This window comes from Marmota flaviventris, chromosome 9, assembly GCF_047511675.1.
Source record: "Marmota flaviventris isolate mMarFla1 chromosome 9, mMarFla1.hap1, whole genome shotgun sequence".
Lineage (NCBI taxonomy): Eukaryota > Metazoa > Chordata > Mammalia > Rodentia > Sciuridae > Marmota > Marmota flaviventris.
Genome location: NC_092506.1, coordinates 106868111 through 106892767, shown reverse-complemented (window position 1 = coordinate 106892767; position 24657 = coordinate 106868111). Strand labels below are relative to the sequence as shown.

Sequence of the window (24657 nt, the reverse complement as noted above, 5' to 3'; positions counted from 1 at the left end):
CTCTTTTTATATTACATTTAGTCCAGTTTTTTCTATGCCAATTTAATATATAAGTGCTTCATCGTAGTGCAGGGAAGGATTACTTGGGTTAAAGAATTAAAGGCTCAAATATAGTGTCAAATTCTTTGCTGGCTTGTCCGTTTATGGCTCATTTGTTTGTTTAGCTTAAGTACACACTTCATTCTGTTTTCTTCAGTTTTCCTTTCAATGAAATGAAAATGGTGTACGTGTGTGTGGGTCTCTATAATGCAAAGTTCTATGGATTTTAGGGTAAAAGTTGAGTCTTTTTATAGTTTTTCCAATTAACTAAAGAAATAAGGATGGTTAAGATTAGAGACTCCCAAGAGTACTACTGCTGCTGTAAACAATTAGCAAACAACAGATTAAAGCTGGGTGAAATTATTTACTATGTAAGTGCAAAGAAAGAATCACTGATCTATAAGCTCTAAATATTTTTCAGTCCCATAATTTATCCAAAAGAGCAGTCAGGTGAGGTGGTGCATGCCTGTAATCCTAGGAGCTTCGAAGGCTAAGGCAGGAGGATTCTGAGCTCAAAGCCAGCCTAAGCAACTCAGTGAGATCCTGTCTCTAAATAAAATATAAAAAGCGTGGGGATGTGGCTCAGTGGTTGAGTGTCCATGGGTTCAATCCCCCAAAACAAAACAAAAAAACAAAACAACAACAACTAAAGAGCTTTAAATTCTCAGGAAAATCATTATTGGCAAACTTTGTTTATCTGGTTATGCTGTCATAGTATGATTTTGTGATTTGTGCAAGATCAGTCACCTCATGAAAGAATCTGCTAAAAATTTCAGATTCAAAGCTTATAATTGGTGAGTATCCCATAATGATAATTATCCTATGATAATTAGGTGCTTAGAGACAGAGGGATGGACTAGTTGACTTTCAATGGAGAATCTTACCTTTCAAGATATTGTGTGCAGTCTGAACGCAGCGTAGGGATGGGGAGCAATAGACATGGTCAATAATGGTGTTACTTTCTAACAAGGCTTCACCTGCGAAGAAAATCCGAGGAGAATTAGTCTGATAGATCTACTTGGCTTTCATTTGGTTGCTAGGAAGACACTTTAGACCTCTTTTTCCTACTGGGGGCTCTCATAGATCCATCAGTATCATCCTTGTTTCCAACAATCCCCCTCATTGGTGTTTGAATGAGAGGCCAAGCAGCAGGCAGGCCCCTTCTTGTCCTTTTCTTTCCTCCTCCCTGGTGTCAACGAGTTGTAAAATGTTCTCCTAGGAGGGACCTGGGAACAGGATAATGCTCTAACCTCTTCCTTGTGAAAGAAGGGAGAGGATTAATCTTACTTTACTGTCACTGTGTGTTAACCGAAATCTCCATGGGTCATGTTCTTGCACATCAGAGATAAAGCGCAGCTGATGCTTAATGCTTTCCTCATGAATCCACTTCTTTTCTCTACTAGGCAAGCTCCAGATGTCCTATTCCATGGCTAAACACTCCAGGTCACTCCAGGTGAACTGGGCTGGCATGAAATAATCACACAGAGACAGAGAAATACCTTTTTCTTTGGATCCTCTGACCTTAGGGGTCCATGGAAAGAAAGAAGGAGTACATGCTGAACCCTTTCATTGGGAAGAAGCCATTCAAATGAGGCAAGGGGTAGGGTTACAAAGGAATAGGTGAGTGTAGCTCAACCCTGCGGGTGACACCTACACCTGGAGCCATGCCTTGCTATCTGAGCTGGAACAACACCCAAGTCACTATGAAATGTAGTGATTGGTCAGAGCCTCGTGCTTCAGGCCTGGAAGGCGTGGTCATTCAGAGCGGCTCCCCACATCCAGACACCTTAATATGGTGGTCAAAGTCTTCTGGGAACTTGTCTTTATTAATCTTTCCCGTCTACCTCTTGCCCTGCCTCTGGAGACAGATGCTTTAGAAACAAGACAGTTTGTTTCTGCCACATTCTTGATGCTATTAACCTGTGGCTTTCTTTACACTGTCTTGCTACCAAGAATGCCCTGCTCTTCCTCCTGCTGCTTCTTTTTCCTCAGCTAGTTCCACTCCAGGTCACAGCTCACATCTCTTCTTTTACATGTATTGTGTGTGTGTGTGTGTGTGTGTGTGTGTGCATGCCCGCGCGTGTGCGTGCGCTCCCATAATACTTGATGCATACCTCTATTACTCAGAACACCATGTGGTATGATATTTGTCCACATCTGTTGGTTTCCCTTAGAGTGGGGACTAACATGCATGGGTCCTTAACACCTAGCTCAGTAAATAATCAATACATGTCTGTTAAGGGAAAAAATAGAACAAGGCATTGCCTCTTCATGTCTAGTAGGGAATAGGCCTGCAAAGAGTTGAGTGTCATCAAAGCATCGATTGGCTTCTATAAATTCAGCAACCCCAAGCTTCCCTCCTCACTCTTGCCCTATTTTTACAGCTATGTTGGTAAATGATGCTGTCTTAAACTAGAATCTGACCTGTCTGCATAGCAGTGATGTAAGTAAAACATGCTTGACCTTTCCTATCATGCTCCTGAGTAAGGAGCATGTCTTGTTCACTTTGGTAAACCAAGCCACTGTCCTGAGTTATGTAATAAATCCCTTTTGAATAAAGGAAATAGATCAAATGTAGGGAAGTTACAGATAACCCCAGGAAGTGTCCTGGTATACACTTGGTACTCGACATTTGAAAAGGGGCCAGGAAATGCTATGTATCGCCCCAGGACACTTACCTACTAATCTTGCCTGCATGCATCCAAACACAGTGATTGGAGCATCTTTCTCATAATCCCGGAAACCACCACTCCGCTGAGGTAAGCTATGAGGCATGTTCAGGTTGGTGCGTATGTAGCGGCCTGGGGAAAATAAAAAGGTCAGACTTTTTATTTGAAGACTTCTCTTGTTGATCCTGGTACATCCTCCTTCTAAGTCAGAGTCTGAATTGAGTTCTCTGGAGCTGATGGAAAATATTGAATCTGACACTTTTTCTTCAGTAGACTGTCTTGGAACCCACTCTTCCATTCTGTTAATAGAAGTGACAAGAGATAGTTTCTAAGTGATGATAACAACTAGACATTCTAAGTAGGTGGACTTTTCTGACAGGCAAGTTGCTATCTTAAAATGCCATTCAATGAAAGGCCTACGTTGCAGGACTACACCATGCTGGCCATACAGAGTTTAATGGAAGAAACTCTGGCCAAGGAATCACTGTCTTCTCCAATGGACTTTGCCATATGACCATGGACAAGTAATTTATTCTTTGGTCCTTGGTTTCTCAGTTTATAGAGTGGGAACAAGAACACTTACCTCTTTCCTAAAATTCAAGACATTCAGTAAGGACTTATAGATAGCATGTATTTTTCAATAGTATTCAAACCCATAAATAAGTCCATGTACATAAATTACATAGCTTGACTATGCCCCCTAGAGGCCATGATAGGTATGCCAATGCTAAGCAGGCCAACCAACTACAAAGAGTAAATCCCCCTTATAGGTAGGAGATGTTAGGAGAGAGACCACAGGGGATGCTTGAAATCACACATAGTACTGAACCCTAGGCATCCTATGTTATCTCCGTCATGAACATGTTTAGGATAAAGTTTAATTCATAAATATGGCACAATAAGAGATTAACAATAATAACTAATAAAATAGTTGTAAAAACATACTGTAAAAAAAGTTATGTGAACGTAGTCTCTCATAAAATATTGTACTGCATTGTACTCAGTCTTCTTCTTGTAATGTGAAATGATACAATATCTATGTGATGAAGTAAAATGAGGTGAAAGATGTGGACATTGAGACTTAACATCAGGGTAGTATGTAAGAACTACTCAAACATAAGCTCTGTGATACTGTGACAGTAGATTTGATAGCCAGGCGAGTTACTAGGTGAGTAAAGGTGGGTATCATATATAATGTATATACCCTGAACAAAGGATAATCCACCTAGGCAGGATGGAATTGGACACTGTGATTTCATTATACTATTCAGAATGGAGTGTAATTTAAAACTTATGACTTGTTTATTTCTGGGGTTTTCCACTTAATCTTTTCAGACCATGGTTGACTGTGGTCAACTGAAACCAAAGAAGGCAAAACTGTGGGGAAAAAAGGAGTGGGGATTACTGTACTCACCTTTGGCATCAAAGCACTGGGATAACCAGTACTTTCCAAACACAACATCCATCCTCTCCCCGTGCCGACACACAAAGAGGCATCGCTTTTGGGGCCCAGGCTGGCTGTTGACCCGCAGGGGCTGCAGAGGAAGAAAAGTGAGGAAACATGGCACCATAGACCTGTCCTGGTGTCAACTGGGCTGAGCTCTAAGACAAATCTGCCAATGCATGATTTGGACAAGCCTCTTAACTGCCTTGGATTTAGGTTGTCCTAAATGTAAAATGAGGATAATAAGACTCATTCTGTATACTTCACAAGTTATTTTGAGGCTCAAATGAGAGAAATTGCAGGTGCTTTGTAAAATAAAAAGGGTCATGAAAGGCTTATTTTCACGGCTGTTGGTGCTATTTTTAGTGGGAGTAGCTTTTGGCAGCTACTAAAACATGAAAAGCACATGAGTTACAGCTCCGAGGTGAAACTGGCCATTAATAAAGAGACTGTCATTCAGGAGGATAATTTTCTCCCCAAAAGGGATGCTTCATCAGCTTCTTCACTGCCTCACCTCTAAAATGTGGTAGTGAGCACACAGTCCCATGGAAAAAAGGAGCAGTCCTAGTGTTAATGCCTGTTTTACATTCAGTCTCTCTGCTCCAGCAGGGAGTTCCTGCTCTATCTACTCTAGTCACCATGTGAGCTCTGGTCTGACCATGTGGGCAGTTTGGTGTTCCCAGATATGGCTCAGGGAGGACAGTTGCTACTTCTCAATGATGAAATAGGCAAGTCTCATCGAAGGCATGTCCAAATGACTTTGTTTTGTATAAATGCTAGTGGATCTTTCTAGATGTTTCTACTTTCTAATTTTATCAGCTATTCCCAGTTTCCTCAGTGCTGCCAGATCCATGTTAGTTTCCAGTTGGTCTGACAAGGTTAATGTGTAGATTGGTGATGTGCACTTTCCCATCTCTTTTCCTACTCTTCCCTATTTCAAACCCAAGGCTCTAGTCTTAAGTACTCTGCTCTTCTGATCTCTTTTAAGATCTAATAAAACTGCAAAATTGCTGAGTATTACTGACTCTGTCAGTAATACTCAGCAATAGCTCTAGTTCTCCTCTTACCTCCAACCTGTCTTGGAAAACTTCTCATATTTTAAGCACACTCTTTTTATGGTGATAAGAGCCTTATTTTATTGTTTCCTTTGGTCATCACATTAACCCACAAAGCTAATATAACTTGGGTATTATTGTTATGTTAGGGATAAAAATCTCCTCTTCTCTATAGGCCAGACAGACATGCTGGTGGTCACTATTTGCACCACTCATCTGACTTTTCCAGCCTTGAATTGCTGAATATATTTTGTAATCTTTTTTTGTTTGTTTGTTTGCTTTTTTTTTTTTTTTTGGGTACCAGAAATTGAACTCAGGAATGCTTAACCACTGCGCCATATCCCCAGTCCTTTTCATCTTTTTAAATTTTGAGACAGGATCTTGTTAAGTTGCTTAAGACCTCATTAGTTTGCTGAATTTGACTTCAAACTTATGATCCTCCTGCCTCAGCCTCCCAAGTCACTGGGATTACAGGTGTGCACCACCAGATCTGGCTATATTTTATAATTTTGTGCACTTTCCTCTCCCCAAGAGTTTAGGGACCCTTTGGAGGCAGCAAGGGCTATGCTCATACTTAATAAACAGTGTATCCCCATTAGCCTGGAGTATGTGGCCATAACAATCAGCCTTACCTGCATGGGCTGACAGATGATGGTGAGAGGCGTCGTCTCCCCGAGTCCCTGGTCTTCATACTGCCGTCTCTCTAACACTCCATCACCAAATGTGAGTGAGTTTGACGATGATGTATTTAAGATTGAATAAGAACTGCAAGGTAAGATGAGGAGGATGTTAACTACTTTTGCCAGGAGTCATTAGCACTTTTCCTGGGGGCCCAAAGGAAGTGGGAACTGGCACATCACACTCTCTGGGTAGGACAGTGGCTGGGAAAGATGAGCATGGGGTCCCCATCCCTGGGGAGATTTTCTTTTTTTCAAATACTGAAGTCTCGCAGTTAATAAATTAGGAGTAGATGGACTTCTGTATCCAGAACAGATGCATCCATCCTTCTGGGCAGGGATGGGGTCCAATGATTTTGTGCTTATTAGGATGCCACAGGCATGCTTGGCACCAAAGGCATGTTAAAGAATAATGAGTATCAATTATGTACCACTGTTTCCTGCTATTTTTCTAGTTCAAATGAAATAAACAATTCCCATTGCCCTTCATCTTTTCTATGGCAATTTCCATCTGAAGGAAAGAATGAGAGTTGAATTTTTTTTTTCTTTTTAATTTTAACCATCTTCACCACTTTGCCGGAGGCTCTTTAGGGTCAAAGAAACTTTCTGGCCATTATCCTCTATTCCACCCTCTTCAGTCTCCAACCCTATCCCCACCTCAATCAACAAGATGATTAAGGATAGAAGTATTTCAGAGGAGACCATTCTCACCAGATGTTTAGAACTGTAGGCCAAGAACTCTCCTTTCTGCATGTACCACTGTAACTACAGAGGCCCCAAAGAGATCTTGCTAAAGGGAAGGCTGTCAAAACATGCAGCATTTAAATTATTGTTCATAGTAAGACTCCAAAAGCTTGAGCTAATAAACACTGTGATTTAAGTACGGCTAGGCAAATCCAACAAACATCTCCCTCTGTGTCACTGGGGAGTGTTAAGGGGGAGCATTTAAATCAGATTTCTTGCATTTTTACAATGTGTGTGTGGCCATATATCCCTATGTGCCCAGTAGAGACCTGGTTGGTGCCTGTGGATCCGGCAATCTGTCCAGTTTTGTACCTGTTCTGGGTCATTCATTTTTATTTTTGAAAAGAATATTCTTCAATATCACTAAGCTAACCAGATGTTAATTTTATTTTTCAAAAAAATAATAAGATTTAAATATTTGGGGACTCCTTTCGCTCTGAGAAGTGGCCCTTTCCAGACCATGAATGATAGATTCATTCTATTTCAAAGCAAAGGTCTCAGAAGCCCCAAGCCCTGAAGAAGTGATTTTCAGTCCCTGTGCCTATCAAAATCACCAGGGGACCTTGGAAAAAATACTTCTGCCTGGGTCCCACTCCTCACAGATCGTGATTCAACTTGGTGGGTGGGGTGGGAACCAGGAGCCTGGAGTTTAACAAAGTTGTATCAGGAAGACTGATGTGCAGTCAGAAGAATCCGGTTATGGGGAGACTTAAGTAACTGTAGCTCAAGGATATCTTGTATCATTCACACAGTCTAATAGGCCAGCTGCTCTCCTGTATTTTAAACAGAGACCCTCCTGAACATTGTACAGTTGAAGAAAATTCAGTGTCCATGTCTGGTTCATCAAAGCTTCAAGGCCTGAAATATCTGGCTCTCTGGAATCATGCTGACATCTCGCCTGTCCATGCCTCTAATTACTTTATTGCAGCTAGGAAGACACTGACCGGATCCCTTCTCTCTCCCAAGGACAGTGCCAGCCTTCTTCCCTTTTTAACCATCACTGGAATCAAAGGACCTGATTCTCTGTGAGATGGGCGTGGGGCTGTCAGTTCTAAAAGGACAGCAGTCAGATGCTTTATATTAAGAACAGGGTAGACGGGGCCTAGGCATGACATTCGGTACCTCCTCTCAAGCACCAGGGAACCCTGGTTCCTCCCTGGAACACATTAGGCCTGCAGTAGGCTCAGAAGGGCCAGGCAGCTGGCCCACTGCAGAGACACCCTGGTGTTTCATCAACTGGAAAATCCCTAGGGGGACTCAGAACCAGGCAAGACAGTCCCATAACAGCAGTGAGAAAACATTTCCTTAGGAGGGACCCGGAGAACTGAGAAGCACTGGGTAGAGAGGGGTGAGAAAGACATTGATGCCAACTCCCTGATTGCTGCCTGGATCCCCTCTGCAGCTTCCCATCAACCAGCCAGGTCTTGCTGGAGCCTCCACCCTGTGGCTCCACCTCTTCCAGTCTGTCCTTGGTTAGGAACCAGGGAAGGTCTCTCTTAGAATAGAGCTCTGTCTCCTTGAGTCATTCCCACCTCAGGAGTTAAATAGCAAAGAGAAGTTTGTGTCTGGAGAACTTCCTTTGTGGAAGAGGCATTTGATTTGACGAGTATATTAAGCCCAGACATAAGAAAGAAGAAAAGAATAATCATAACTTTCATGGTTATTTTATATTCAGTGCTAATCTGTATAAAGTTAAGTGCCTTCTACTCTCCATAGCAACCCCAAGAGGTAAGTGCAATTATTATCCCCATGTTATAGGTGAGCAGACAGAGGCTCAGAGAGGTAAAGTAACAGAGCCAAGGTCACAAAGTGGTAAGAGGGAGTCCAAGACTATTGGAATTAAACTTCAATTCTTAATCACAGTGTTCCTGTGCCTAACATTAGTGTTTCTCCACTCTAGCAGGGTTGGCTGTGGATGATGATTGGTGATCTTCAGACACAGTTTCTAGGAAATCACATCACTAGTAACTTTCCAAAATAAAAGGAGACAATGACACATGGATGTTGGTGTGACCCACTGCCTGAAGTCACTTGGGTTCACCTGGGCTTTGGCCTGAGCTCTAATGGGAGAAAGACTGGGTTTGGATGCAAGGATCTTAAGTAGGTTACCAGATCTTCTCACACATACTCTTCTTCCACCCATAGTCCTTCTGTTAGAAAAAGACCTGGGAACTGTGCTTCATCAAGCAAATAATCTCTCAGCTCTCAGTTTATTCCTCTATAAGGTCATGTGTCACTTAACCATGGGGATGCATTCTGAGAACTGTGTCCTTGGGTGACTTGGTCTCTGTGCAGCATCACAGAATATATTTACACTAAGTAGCCTACAGTGTCACTAAGTTGTATAACTTTAGGTGACCAAGGTCATCTTTGCAGATTGTAATTGCCTAGAACGTGATATGGTGCCTGACTCTATTTTACCTTACTTGTTTTTTTTAAAAAATATTTTTTAGTTATACATGGACACAATATCTTTATCTTGTTTGTTTATTTTTATGGGGTGCTGAGGATCAAACCCGGTACCTCACATGTGCAAGGCAAGCGCTCTGCCACTGAGCCACAACCCAAGCCCAACCTTACTTGTTTTTATAATGATGAGATGGTGACTCTGGAAACTCAACTCATATATTTTGATCTTCAGAAACATTTCTGGAAAAGCCAATGTTTGGGGAACATGAGGCAAACTTTGACCTTCAAAGGCTGGATGTTCATGGGCTTCATGTGGAGGGACAGAATGTAAGCTACAGGAAGGAATTGCTGGGTGGGGGTTATTAAGAAAGAATATATTCTTTTCCATCTTTGGGTTTGTGGTTTGTTTGGAATCTGCCTGGCTATTGCAGGGAGACATACCAGTCTGAGTAATGACCCAGGACAAGGTGTCCCAAGGCAATGAAGACCTAGCACTGGGGGTAGTCAGAGAGATGAACCACTAGGCAGCCTGAAATCCACTGGCATCAAAAGGGGCAGGAGAGTGAGCAGAGCAGGGTAGGGAACCTTCTTTTCTTTTTTCCCTCCAGGCAAAACACTTGAAGAAATCACCCTTTTCTCTGCCCCCACCCCCTTTTTTAATGGCAGTAATAATAGTGTTAGCCACCAGGCAGCTGGTGCTCAGGGCTTCTGCTTTTCAGCCATGTTGCCACACGGCAAAAACAAGACAGAGGAACAACAAACCATCATGCACACCCTGGCTGGGTGCCCAGGCATGCCAAGGAAGGGCCGCCTTTGAGCTGCTTGGATTAAGAAAAAAAAGGTAACTTTTGTTCCTTTTTTTTCCTCTATTAGGACAAAGCTGGCCATACCACACAGGCCATTCTGAACATGGGACCAGTATGGGGAGGGGCAGTAGTGACAGATGCGTAGAAATCATCCACCATAAAGAAGAATGGGATGCGTGGGCAACGTACCCTTTTTCAGTTACATGCTGTCTAGGCATGCAGGTGCCAAGGCTGAGAACTTGCTCAGGGTCACCTTAGCAAGTGAGGAGTTCAGTTAGGGCTCCAGATCCTTGAACCCCATTCCACTATTGGTCTGGCAGGCATAGTAGGAATCTGCCTGGCTACTGCAGGGAGACCTACCAGTCTGAGTAATGACCCAGGACAAGGTGTCCCAAGACAATGAAGACCTAGCACTGAGGGTAGCGAGAGAGATGGACCACGAGGCAGCCTGAAATCCACTGGCATCAAATGGGGCAGGAGAGTGAGCAGAGCAACCTGCTTCTCAATTTTCTCATGTCTCAAGTCAGCTCATTTCTTGGAAGTGTAGAACCAATGAGTCTTTTCCCCCCTGGGCACCATTTGCTCTCACTGCTACCCTAAGGCTCCAGGATCAAGTCCATTTCCCTGACACTTCCTAGAGCCTGCTGCTGCAATGTTCTTCAAGAAACCGCAGGCTGAGGTCCTAGAGTCTGCTTACCCGTGAAATATCCAGGTGCTGCATTCGTCAGCCTTCGTGATGTAGTTCTCCGGCAGGAGGCCAGAGCAGCCAGTGGTTAGGGACGTGCCGTAGATCCAGCCCTCGCTGGTGCTGGTCTGCTCCATGGGAGACATGAAGATGAAGTCTCCAGGCACCAGTTCCAGCTCATCATCATTCTGTGGGGTGTAGGGGTAGATCACCTGTAATGTCTGAAAGAGGAAGAGAGGATGTGTGAGACCCATGTCCACCCACCATTTGAGTGTCTGGAGGGCAAGCCTGAGCATTCTGGATAAACAGCACACACCACCTGAGGACTGGATATGTCCAGGAGACCCTGGGGTCTGGCAGGCTCTGGATTCTGATCAGAAAGCACTTCATCAAAATGTCATGGGCATTGTGTGTTCCTGAATAGTTCCAGACTTTCCTTCAGGCCTGTCTTCACTTCTCATCAGAATTCAGACATGGTTTCTGGAAATTTATCTAAAAGCTGGAAGGCTCTCCAGTCAACTCCTGTGCAAATGCACTTGGACCCGGTTTCCCCTGCTCCATCTGCTGTGGGACGCACCAGAGCAGACATGTGAACTTCAGCTCATAGAAAGCATGACTTCCACATGGGGGGGTCACAGAAGGGCTGGATGGGAACTGCTCCTATAGGAAGGGCTTGGGAGTGAAGGGTTCCCCAATTCAGCTGTTTACACAAGACCTGGTTCCTGCCTTCAAGGAGCTTTCTTTAAATCTACAGTTTCAACAAAGACCCTGGAAGGAAACTGTTCTTCATAGACATCCGTGTGTGGCTTGGCGTGTTTTCATCACGGAGCAGCTGGAGACCACATGTTCCTTCTCTGAGCACCGAGAAAGCCTCCAGGACCCAGCACAGGGCCATGCCACTCGGCCGGCTGACTCCACATTAGGGGCCTTCCTTTCCTGGTAATATTAACATCATAGGGATAGGCCTGAAGGTATTTTAGAAAACATTACTGATTTTTTAAAATTAACAGCTGGAGACCTCAATAGTAAGAAAAACATCCTCTATCCTATTTATTTCACAGGGGATGGCAAGGTGGCGAATGCTTTCTTATCTTCCCTCCGGCAGTCCTAACACTGTTGGTGATAGGCCACAAATTCTAGTTTCCATTTAACTCTGGTCTCGGTTTTCTCATCTATAAAATATTACCTAACTAAAAAAGTTAAATGAGACAATATTAACAAATGCCTTAGGATGGAGCCTTGTACACAGAAGGGGCCTAATTGTTTCTACTGAACCACGAGCCTGATCTTCCAAGTAATATCCTTCCTTGCAGTTGACTCTGGCCCCTGGGCCCTGACTGGGTAGGCCTGTGAGCCGATCAGCTCAGTGGTGTCAAGGTGAGCCTCTGGAACAAGTGCTACAGAAAGAATTTTCTCCTGGAAATCTCCAGAAGAAAGAACCAGTAAGTGTGATTTATCTCAGAGGATGAAGTCAACAATGCATGGAACTTGTTTGTATCACTGATTTCTTCATAGGGTGCCTGTTTCTTTCCCTAAGTCTCATTCTAATTCCTTTCCGGGCTAGATCTTCCATCTAGATTGCCTCTTTTCTCCTTCTCCTGCTCCCTCTGCCTTTTATATACTCTAAATGCTTTTCCAAACAAACCAGGAAGATTTCTGTTAGGCTTTTTATTTTTTTTTTTAAAAAAAGCCAGGCACAGAGGTGCACAGCCTGTGTAATCCCACTGACTCAGGAGGCTGAGGCAGGAGGATCTCAAGTCTGAGGCCAGACTCAGCAACTTAGTGAAATCCTATCTCAAAATCTCAAAATAAAAAATAAGAAAGCCTGGAGATGTAGTTCAGTGGTAAAGCGCCCCTGGGTTCAATCCCCTAGAACCAAATAAACAAAAAAAGGAATAAGAATTCACAAGAATTTCTTAAATCAAATCTCAAAGTTGTATATGTGATGTGCCACAAAAAGCAAAATTCCTTTTCCTGGAACACGGTGGAGGGAGAGTCATGGTGAAACAAGTCTAAACTCAGCCTCTCCTATTCCAGTACAGCACAGGTGTGGCTGGCAAAGCTCAAAGTAGCTCAGAGAACTCCTCCTTCATCCCATCAGAAAGAGGGATGAGTATTCTACTCTAGGGTTTCCTCAGAAAAATCAAGGCACAGGAAAGGTTGGAGATAATATAGCGGAAACATATAGTAGCTTTGGTTTATGGAATGAACAAACATAAGAATTAAGGTAGTGCAGCAAATCTGAAATTATAAGTGTGGAGGTAGGAGTGTAGCTCAGTGGTAGAATTCATGCTTAACAAGCTAGCCCCGGGTGCCATCTCCAGCACCACCACTACTTCCACCATCATCATCGTCAAATTAAAAAATAAAATAATAACTGGGATCCATGAACACTGTCCTTTCCTACTTCCCCAAAGCAGATACAAAAACAGCCTAAATATGAGAGATATCAGGACACGTGCCTAGTTTGTACCACGTTACACTAATGCTAATGTCTAGCATCTGCTTGTGAGAATTCTATGGTATGTTTTCCTTCCTTGCTACACTGAAACTAAACCCCAAGTTTGCTGACCGAAGGGCCATCACAGCTCCATGTGACAGTAACAACTGAAGGGGCATTGCTTTTGGAGTTTTTTTTTTTTTTTGAACAATAATAGCTGCAGCAGTTTTTTTGGTTGCACCTGCTCTGTGTTAGGTATTGCCTTAGGATCTTTCCGTACATCTTCTTATTCAGTTCTTGCAACATTTCAGCAAAACATCATCACCATTTTACTGATGAGAAAACCAAGGACTGGAGGATGATGTAAGTTGTCAAAGTGAATCTAACCGCTACTGAAGGGAAGGAGCCAGGTTTGAAGCCAGGGATGGTAGGCTCCAAAATTAATGCATTATAGGATCACGTCCTTCCTCTTGATTTCTATTGCTTGGCACACATAAGTTGTGTGGTCCAATGTCATCACTAATGAGGAAGAATCTGTGTGAAGTATAAATGGGCATTTGTAAGGCCAATCAACTGAAAATCTAAAACAGCAGAGCGATGAGACCTTGCAGTTTTTCTGAAGCATCACTGTGCCTTGCCAAGGGTCCTTGCTAAATGGATCTCCTTCTTTAGACATCTGTTTGCACATTGGAACAATCAGTCAAACTTGCCTCTTGGAGACAGAGTGAAGGAGAAGGAGGGCAAAAGCTTTGCATACGCAGAAAGGCACAGGTAGTCTGCAGATAAAACCAAAAGATTTCAGACGGAGGGTCTAGTCAAAGGAGACCAGGAGGGTTAATCAGAAGGAACAGTGATAAGTGAGCTTTTACAAATAAGAGATAAAAGAGGCCAAGTTATTTTTAGAAAAATAATTCATGTGGGCGCTTGCTGCCTCTTTCTTTTCATGCCAATTGGGTAGAATGTGGGTCAGGCAGAAAAGCAATTACCCTTTGAGTTAACTGGAGGGCAGTGTTGATTAGAGGATGTGCCTTGTAAAATTCCATTGCCACCTTCTCCTCTCAGGAAGGTGACTTCTCAGAGGCCATCACATACAACCCTTGACATTTTTTTTTTTTTTTTGTCTTTGGGAAGTTTCCAATCAGCCACACCTTTCTCCTTATCTTTAGGGCCAATCTTAAGTGATCCCAGGAGATGCCAGAATTCTTAAAGAGGATCAGACCTAGTCTTCTTAATTCATCATTATAAAAACTTGCATCAAATAATTAAAAAGGAGGTCATGACATTCCGATCAGTGAAGTCAGGCAGAGTTGCGAGTCCCTGACACTCATGGGCCACCACACCTTGCCCTGAAGTTTTGACTCTTGGACTGACTCTTCCCAAAACTCCCCAAACAAGAAGGTTGCCTGGTTTCAACCATGACATTCTGTTTTTCATGTTAAAAAAAAAAAAAAAAAAGCCTAAAAGAGATGTTAAAAGTCTATGTAAAGTCACAAAAATCTCATTTCTTTTTGCTGTTGAAAATTGGGAGACACATGTAAACACTGTTTAATAAATATTAAATTGGAAAACAAACATTTTATCTAACTAGAGTGAGTTCTCCGTTATCCATGGGGGATTATTTCCAACACCTCCAGTGGATGCCTGAAATTCCAGATAGTACCAAACTCTATGTAAACTATGTTTTTTTCCCCATACAAACATAATGATAGTAAAGTTCAATTTATAGCTTAGAACAGTAAGAGATCAATACTTGTAACTAATCAAAAATAGAACAATTATAATGATACACTGTAAGCTGGGCATGGTGGCCTGCACCTGAACTCCTGCAACTTAGGAGATTGAGGCCAAGGATTGCAAGAGGTCAGGTGTTTGAGACCAGCCTGGACAACACAGCAAGACCCTGTCACAGAAACTAAAACAAAACAAAACCAAAACCAATATGCTGTCATAAGAGTAATATAAAATGTATTGTTTAATTCTGGCATTTTTCATTTAATAACTTCAGATCTGCAATTGATCTCAGGTAACTGAAACCAAAGAAAGTGAAATGGTGGGTGAATGGGGGGAGTACTGTATGTAGTATCTTTTCTAGATGGGTTGCCCATCTTTATTGGTCAAAATTCCTGGGCTCTGAAGTCACCTCTGGTCCTCAATTGTTCCTTGTCTTTGAACCAGACATTTAATCTTTGTGTCATGTTCTCCTCCAGGAGATAAAGGACAATATGACTCTTCTAAGATGGCACAGGCCTAAGTGGAAAGCAATGCTGATCCCCTCAAAAGAGCAATACTAGGATCTGTCTGTCTACAACAGGAATCAGCCGTCCCATTTGTGCTGCCCATTGCCATGCACATGAATGCTCACACAACTTTCTTTTTTTTTTTTTTTCATATTTGTCTGTCTTCTTTCCCCTGCTGAACTCAAAGCTCCTTGAGGGCAGGGCCATTTTAAAAAGTCGAGCATGTTCCATGGTACCTTGCATGCCACAGATATTGGCATACATCTGTTCATTTTGTCTTCTGTCAAAATCAAGAATTCATATATAATACTAAAACCTTTCCCAACATTTTCTATCTCTTCTCTATTTTACTTATGTATTCCTCCAATAAGTTTGGCAGAGCAGAAAGAACCCTGTGAATGTTACCTGGATGAATCACTTAGGATCTAGAGGGGAGGGATGCATTCTCAAAGCCTCTCAGGGAGTCTGCAGAGCCTGGACAAAATCCTAGATCACCTGGCTCTTGGTCAGGTGATTGTTTCTTGTTCCCCTTAGGCATCCCTCTCACTAAAGTGACCAGGAGCAAGCACTCCTGGTTCTGATCACAACCCCGTAACCAATAGCGTCAGGAGCCGCAGTGAGACGTTACCTCATGGTTAGCAAATCGGATATCCCGAGAGAATATGGTAGCTACCCAGTCGCAACCTAGCTTGACATCAATGTTCTGGGCTAATTTCTCCAGAGTGGGTAGGTGGCTCGCCTGGAAGTGGTAAGCCAGGGTCACGTGTAGCTGCTTCTTATGAGGTTCCACGTGTACTTCTGGAAAAATGAAGAAAATGGTCAGTGAGGAGAATGTGGTGATCCTAACAATGGTGGAGAATTAAGAAAGAGCATAGAAGAATACCCAGATAAATTCTTCCCAAATAACAGAGAGTCCCTTGGTGAAAAGAAAGGTGTTTTTCTCCTTTCCTTCAAAACAGCAGAATAAAGGGGAAAGAGGTCACAGACCCTGAATCAACCCACTAATCAAGAGATAAGGAGCCACATATATGGCTTTTCTGTAGAAGATATACATAGGCTGAGGGGTAATCTTTTTGGCTGGCCTCTCCTCACAATTCCAGCTGATTATTACTAGCCTTGCCATTCTGATGAGGAAACAGATCTAAAAGGATCTTGTATCTTTACAAATTATGTAAAGATATACAGCATGCTTTGTGACTCCCAATTGTATTGCCTTCACTTTGGGATCAAGTCTTTTAGCTTCTGAGTGAGACTTGTGGAGAATTGAGGGGAAAAGGAGGAGGACCCTTTAAAGTTTAATGCTGGGTTTCTCAACAGCATTTTGGGTGGAATAATTATTTGCCATAGGGGGCTGCCCTGTGTATTATAGGGTATTGCAACTACCCACTAGATGCCAGCATCATCACCTTAGTTGGAACAACTGAAAATGACTCCACACTTGGCCAAGTGTCCCCTGGGGGCAAAATCAACCCTAGTTGAGGACAATTGATTTAAATTATGTCTCATTTTAGGACATTCTAAAAACAAAACAAACCGACCTATATGTGGGAATGGCTTTAATTTATCTTTTGTGCTTTAATTGAGGGAAAGTCATCTACTTTCTAAGTTGAATAATGAAGAAGATGCAACTGGAAGAAATTAGGGACTTGGAGAAATAAGGGGCTAGATCAAGTTGCACAGAGAATTAATGGCTAAGGTACAACTAGAAGTTGGGTATTTAGGTTTTATGTGCTTTTCCAGTTATACTACATGGCATTATTTCTTCTTCTCCTCCTTCTTCTTCTCCTTCTCCTTCTCCTTCTCCTTCTCCTTCTCCTTCTTCTTCTTCTTGAACCCCAGAGGCATTTAGCCACTGAGCCACATACTCAGCTCTTTATAAAAAGCTTTCATTTACAGACAGGGTCTCCCTAAGTTGTTTAGGGCCTCATTAAGCTGCTGAGGCTGGCATTGAACTTATGATCAATGCCTCAGCCTTCTGAGCCACTGGGGTTACAGGCTTGCACCACTGGGCTCAGCCTGCATGGCATTCTGCGGAGTAAACCCCACAAGACAAGGTGTTTGTCTCTTGTCTACTCTGTATTTCCACTAGGTGTACTATCCATGTTCTCAGTACCTGTTGATGAGCCTCCCTAAGCTACCCAGAGTGGAGAATGACAATCTGCTGGCTGAAAGAATCTGGGTGTGCCAACAATTCTAGAATGCCAAGTTGTAGGGCAAAGACATGATGACCTGCTTTCCACAGACAGGTATTAAAAAATCAGGACCAGCAATGTATGAGTGTGCCTTTCCCCCCCACATCCTTGCCAACACTTATTGTTGTTAGTGTTCTTAATATGGAAAGCAGTATGGAGAACTGGGAATGGAACCACCATTTGACAATTATCCCACTCCTTGGTTTATACCCAAAGGACTTAAAAACAGTATATTACAGGGACACAGCCACATCAATATTTATAGCAGGTCACTTCACAATAGCTAAACTGCGGAACCAACCTAGATAACCTTCAGTAGATGAATAGATAAAGAAAATGTGGTATACATACACAATGGAATATTACTCAGCATTAAAAGAGAATAAAATCATGGTATTTGGAGGTAAATGGATGGAGCTGGAAAATATAATGCTAAATGAAGTAAGCCAATCCCAAAAAACCAAATGCCGAATGTTTTCTTTGATATAAGGAGGGTGATTCATAATGGGGATGGGTAGAGGCAGTGTGGGAGGAATAGATGAGCTTTAGCTAGGACAAAGGGAAGGGAGGAGGCATGGGGGTAGGAAAGAGGGAGGAATGAGACAGACATCATTACCCTAAGTACATGTATGAAGACACAAATGGCGTGACCCTATTTTGTGTACAACCAGAGACATGAAAAACTGTGCTCTATTTGTGTAATATGAATTAAATTGCATTCTGCTGTCATATATAACAAATTAGAATTAAAAAAAAAAAAAAAAGATGAGGACCAGCCACTTGGGGCAGGGCCAAGAAGTTCCCCCAATCACCACCAGGAGGCCTCACAAAGGCAGAGACATGAAGGGGGCCAAGTTCTTGGAGAGTGACAGCAGATTCTTGGAGAGGGACTGGCGCTCCCCCATTCCCATGTGAAAAGTGAGGACCTTAACTATCTCTTATTCCACATGCACTCTAAGAATTTGCCACAGGCCTGGATGAAACTTGCTTTTCTGATTTGTGAAGGATTAAGGTTTTTGTGGTACAACATTAGTTTAGGTTTTTGTGGGGATTTAGTGGTTCTGACAATAGTCACTATGGGATAAAAAACGAAACAAACAAAACAAAACGCTGTTTTCTTGAGGTCAAGGGGAAAAAAAAACAGGATATAATTTGCTTTCCTGTTATGCTGTTTCTCTGAAATATCCAGCTTGTGTGAAATGTCAGGCATTAAAGCTAGAAACTCAAGGATGGTCCCTGGGAAGAAAGGCACGCCAGAGCGAAAGTGGGATAGCTTATGGTGACTTGCTACCAAAGTATGGGGAAGTGCTGGGGATGGAACCCAGGGCCTCACTCATGCTAGCCAAATGCCTTACCACTGAGCCCCGAGAAAGTGTCTTGAGGGCTTGGAGCTGCTTCTGATAGCAGAGATGTACTGAATTCCTGCAGTGAGCCCTGACCACACTCTTCCCAGGGTCCAAGCCCAATCTGGGGCTTTTATGGTAAAGAGGAACACCAAGCAAGAGGGCCCAAATTGGTGATGAAGATAAACAGCAAGCAACAGTGGCAGTGGGGCATTAGTGCAGGGTTGAGGCTGACACTTGGTGGCCTTGCTCAGGCCTTTTCCTCCCGGGTCCTCCATAGGATACGGGAGCTGGCAAGCTCTGGTGTCTCAGTTCTGCTTTCAACGTGCAGATTCAGCTGTGCTTCTCACACCTGTGTCACCCTTCTTCTTGCCAGCCTTCTGGCCACCTGTACTCTGGAGGGGCCCTTCCTTCATTTTCCTGATCAAAATCTTCCCAGCTTCCTCTCTTCTCTGAAGATGGAACCATTCTTCTGCAGTGCCTCTCACTCTCCTCAATGCCTGGGTATCCCACAGGGCCTGAATCAGGTTTCCTGACTGTGCCTCTGGCCAGGGAAAACCACTATTTTGTGGGGGTGGGGGAAGTACTGGGGATTGAACCCAGTGCTTTACTGCTGAGCAATATCCCCAGATGTGTTTAGAATTTCAAATAGGATCTCACTAAGTTGTTTAGGGCCCTGCTAAGTTGCTGAGGCTAACCACAAACTTTTGATCCTCCTACCTCAGTCCCCCAAGCCATTGGAATCACAGGAATGTGCCACAGCTTTTGGCTAAGGAAAATCACTTCTTATTCACTTCTCATTGCATAAACACACATGCCCAATAAATACCTGCTGACTGTGATTTTATTCTGGGGGAGCTATGAGTCCCCTCTAGCTGTTGTCTGTTCATCCCCCACTGCAAAAGGCTCTCCTTGGCTAAGAGAGCTTGTCTGCACCTGCAGTCAGACAGAAGAACTTTGCAAACTTCTCTGTCTTGTCCATACACATCCTGAGCATCCCTGAAAGGTAATTTCTTTCACAGGAAATCAATTGACTTTAACTAAGAGCTTCCATGAAAAGAGCAGGAAGAGGTTACATTTTTGGACAGAGTTTTAAGGCTCCTAGGAGCTGCTCTACTGGGTTTCACGACATTGAAGGGTATTGGCTCAGTGGATTTTATTATGGTATACTATGAAGTGGTTCCACTCTATGTCTTATGCTACAGTGTAAATGGTGAGATCCAGATAAACACCTGCAGGGGAGATGAGTTTGGGAGCAAGAAACTTCTAAACTGGGATAGTTAGTAGTAGAGAGGGATAATTTATAGTTCAGTATTGAGTAGTCACTTGTGCACCTCCAACCTGGGTGTTTGGGAGTAAGCTTTGGACAGTGTCTCCAGGGGGTAGCACAACAGAAGTAGACATTTTTACAAGGGACCAAAGGGGTGTGGGGTATGCTTTGCCATGTGTACCCATTCCTGCATGGCCCTCCCCTTCCTAATTCCATCCTGTTCCTCTATGACTATCATGATTTGGATGTTAAATGCACCCCAAAGGCCATGTGTTGAAGGCTTGGTCTCCAGCTTTTGGGAAGTGGTGGAACCTTTAATAGGCGGAGCCTGGTAGGGGGTTTTAGATTAAGGACACGTATTAAAGGAGATAGAGGGAACCTGGTCCTTCTCTCCCTCTGCCTCCTGACCACCATTAGATGGACAACTTTACTACATGCTCCCTGCCATGATACTCTGCCTTGCCACAGGCCCCGAAGCAATAGAGCCAACCAACCATGGATTGCAACCTCTGAAATGATGAACCAAAATGAATCTTTTCTCCTTTTGAGTTGATTTCTCAGGTTTTTTTTTTTGTCACAGCAATGGAAACCTAATAATCATTTCCCATCCCTATCCTTCCCAACTCCAAATACCAGGGGCCAGGGCTGGGCTGGCAGTTGTGTGTGCTCACCGGTTTTGGAAGCAGCCTCTGCAGCAAAGTCGGCGGCAAACTTTTTGAGGACCTCTGCACTGTCTTCCTTCACAAAGAGGCCAATGAAGTTGGAGGAGGTATAGAGCTCCAGGGGTAAGGGAGCTGAGAACTTGCACTTCCAGCGGCTGACGGTGGTCTGCAGGGCTTCCCCCAGGGCGTCTACCTTGCTGTCCTCACACTGGAAGGGGAAAACAAGTAGGCTTCACTCAGAGCCTAGGAGACAGAGAGGCTGCTGCCACTTATCAGTAGATATTTTCCCCCAGAGACCGGAGGCTGATTAACTATACTCCTTTTTGTGTGACTGGAGAAGAACATCAGGCTCCCAATTATCTGGACACAGATCATCCAACTGAGAAAATTAAGCTGGGGAACGTGTGACCGGTTTCCTCCTTCCCTTGCTCTGCAGTGGACACTATCAATTCCACCAAAATGCAGCAGGACTGGTCAAGCAGAAAGCAAAAACAAGGATCAGGATTGGAGAAGTGTTGGTCAAAGGACACTAAGTTTCATTTGGATGTAAGGAATAAAATCAAGAGAGCTTTTGTACAGCATTGTGACTGTGGTTAATAAAAGTGTAGTATGTGGTTAATAACAATGTAGTATATACTCAATCTACACATATATTAAACCACTATGCCATATTTCATGAATACACACAACTTTTATTTGTCAATTAAAAAGAAAGTTTCCTGTTGGGTGGAGTGGCATACTCCTGTAATCCCAGAGGCTTGGGAGGCTGAGGCAGGAGGATCACAAGTTCAAGGCCAGCCTCAGCAACTTGGCAAGGCCCTAAGCAACTTAGTTGAGACCCTGTCTCAAAATAAAAAAAATAAACTGGGCTGGGGATGAGGCTCAGTAGTTAAGTGCCCCTGGGTTCAATCCCCAGTACCAAAATTAAATAGATAAATAAATAGGGCTGGGGATACAGAGGTAGAGACCCCCTAGGTTTAATCCCTGGTTATCTGGTACCAAAACAAAACAAAACAAAAAACATTTTTCTTTGCTCAAAACCCAAAACCAAAACAAACAAACAAAACTAAAACCAAACCAAAACAACAACAAAAAGCCCAGGAGAAACATCATGGGAGACAGTATAGCATCCCAGGATAATTTGTGTATTTTGTACTCTTGTGTATCATCTGTACCTTTTCAATTCCTTTTAGATGATCAAAGTAGTCTCTCCCTCCACCCCCACGGTAGTTGAGAAGAGCGAGGCTCTGAGAGCTGTGACATCATCCTCCTACCCTCTTCAGAGCATTGGAAGGAAGAATGAGTGTCTCTTCAACTCTGAATGTTTTCAAGAAAGATCCTGAGATGACTAAGAGGAAGCGATAATCACTTTAATTTTCAGAGTAAATGGTAAAAGGGAAGGTGTTAGGAATATTTTTTTTTTTTTACCTAAGAGAGTGAGAATATTTGGAAGAAACAAAGGAAAATATATTTTTTAAAAATTGTCTTAAAGTGCTCCTGTTCTGGGCTGGGGTTCGGCTCAGAGGTAGAGCACTCGCATGCATGAGGCACTGGGTTCAATCCTCAGCACCACATAAAAATAAAATAAAGGTATTGTGTCCACCTATAACTAAAAAAAATATATATATATATTTTTTTTTTAAAAAAGTGCTCCTGTTATGCTTTGTCTTGAATATATGTGGATAAATTAACTGTTCTTTCTCCATTGCCATGGAAAACCAAAGTAGATACACATACTGAATGTATCATAGTGATGGGGATTTAATGTATCATTAAATAAGCTTTCTGATAGGATTATGGATTAGGTAAGCTGGCAGGTGAAAGCCATCTTTGATTTCTCTAGAAAGATGTAGTGAGAAAACCCCATGGACAGTACCCACGAGGCTGAAATACATTTTCTGGTCTGTGGATGACACTTCTTGTTCCCTGCTCTGTTTCTTTGTCATAGGAGGTAGAGGGTTGACAAGGAGCAAGAATGAAACAGTATCAGTGGCTCTGTTCCAGCTGCCAGGCCAGTGTGTCACCCACAGAGGTTCAGGCTTATTCCTAGGGTCTTGAGGAGCCACTCCAAACCCGGGGTGCTCCTGGGCCTCAGCAGACATAAGGGAAGAGAGATGGGCCCTGCTGACCCCTGGGAGCTCCACCCAGCCCAGGAGCCCAGGACCATTTCCAATCTTCCTGAGCAGCTCCCACTTTTACTCTGGGTCCCCAGGGGCTGGCTGGGAAACTGGAAGCCAGGCTCCCCTGGAGAGGAGGGGCAGCTTACCATAAAGAACTGGCAGAGGGTAATGTGGGGAAAGATGTTGTGTGCCTTGTTCTTCCCACAGATCTGCTTCGACTGCTGCCAGAAGTCAGAAAGCTTCTGCGCTAAGGGACCGGTGGGGCGGAGGTAGAGGACGTACTCCCGGGGCAGGGGGTCATCCAGGAAGGGGTCACCGACATGGGAGAACAACCTGGAAGAGAGAAGAGAGCCAAGGAGGCCTCAGTGGAGAATAATGGAAGGGAAGAAAGAGCTGAGACAGATCCCCCCTCTACAAGCTCCGCTCCCTGGGCACCGCATGGAGAAGGGTTTTCATTTGTGCTGTAAAAAAACACCTCTCGAATCTCACTAACCAACTCTCAGATGCATCAACTTCTGCTCTCCTGCTTGTCATCCCACAACTCCCTTAAAAAACCCTAAAGCTGCTCTCCAGGAAGCTTTCTCCCATTAACTCCAAATCCTTCCCCATCCACCAGTACCATTCCAACACATTCTGTCCCTTAGTCTCTGATTGAGCCCACAGTGACTCCCAGGAGCAAGGAAGCTCCCAGGAGGGTCACTTTGTAGGATCTTCCCTGGGTAGTGATATCCTTTAAGATAAGAATATTTTTCTAAATTGATTTGCCCAGAATCATATCTACACACCAAAAGTGAATCTTGTTTTAAATATATATATATTTAGTTAGATGAACACACGGTATCTTTATTTATTTTTATGTGGTGCTGATGATCGAACCTGGTGCCTCACACATGTGAGGCAAATGCTTTACCACTGAGCTACAGCCCCAGCTCCCAAAAGTGAATCTTTAAGTGGCTGGAGGAGAACAGATATTGTGGGAGGGTCTATCCTGGAAAGACTGTGAATGTCTTTAACCAGTCCAAGGAGAATCACACTCTGAGGCCAGGGTAGTGGAGGCAATTGACTTGATAAGTGGGCTTGTCTCACAGCCTTCTGGTTCATTCCCCCTGGAAGGGTCTTTTGGAGAAAGCCTGCATGTCCCCACTCATCCACACACACTCAGAGTTAATTATATGCTATTTTCTCAATTTATTTATTTCATACCAACCAGTCACATGCTGCTTGAACACTTCTTCCTCCCGTGGATGCCAAGGCTTTTTGTCTGGAAGAAGAAATCAAATATCTATTGTTAGTATTTTTAGCAACCTCTCAGCTTTCCTCAGCACAGCGACAAGAACAGATGAAGGAGGCCACATCAAAGCTCACGTCCCACTCCATCCTCAGTGGTGTGCAGCAGACACCTGCAGCAGGTTTTCCCCAAGGGTCACATCAAGGCACATGGAAGTTAGGACTTGTCACTGATTTCCATGTAATTAGCATTGGATTTGCATGCTGCCTGACACCCAAGCAGTCTATTTTCAGCAGTCTCCACATTAGAGTTTTATTTTTGCTTCCTAAAAGTTGTCATGTCTTGGTTTTTCCTCCTCCCTTTTCACCCACTCATTTTTTACTGACCCAGATCCCCTACAGAGCAGATTCTTGTTTGCAGCCCATTGGCAGAATGGGTTAGAAGGTTAATGAAACATCAGGCAATACCAGGCTTGGTGGCCCACGCCTCTAATCCCAGCTACTTGAGAGGCTGAGGCAGGAGGATCACAAGTTTGAGAGCAGCCTCAGCAACTCAGTGAGACCTTGTCTTATAATTAATTTTTTTTAAAAAAAAGGGGCAGGGAATATAGCTCTGTAGGATTAATCCCAGGGGAGCT

The 24657-nt window shown here is 43.4% G+C and overlaps 1 protein-coding gene across 2 annotated transcripts in view; it reads right to left on the bottom strand.

Annotated features, from left to right (window-relative positions):
* Ubash3b (ubiquitin associated and SH3 domain containing B) overlaps positions 1-24657 on the bottom strand; it is a 144932-nt gene that overhangs the window by 14100 nt on the left and 106175 nt on the right. Inside the window, exons 2-10 of one of the 2 annotated variants that reach the window (XM_027930800.2) lie at positions 24000-24053; positions 22939-23125; positions 20682-20880; positions 15834-16003; positions 10541-10749; positions 5840-5972; positions 4123-4243; positions 2718-2840; positions 924-1016 (exon numbers count right to left, since the gene is read on the bottom strand). In XM_027930800.2, the coding sequence (XP_027786601.1) occupies positions 924-1016; positions 2718-2840; positions 4123-4243; positions 5840-5972; positions 10541-10749; positions 15834-16003; positions 20682-20880; positions 22939-23125; positions 24000-24053 (1289 nt within the window). Of the gene's footprint in view, positions 1-923; positions 1017-2717; positions 2841-4122; positions 4244-5839; positions 5973-10540; positions 10750-15833; positions 16004-20681; positions 20881-22938; positions 23126-23995; positions 24054-24657 lie in introns of both variants that reach the window. The other variant, XM_027930801.2, reaches the window with a different exon arrangement.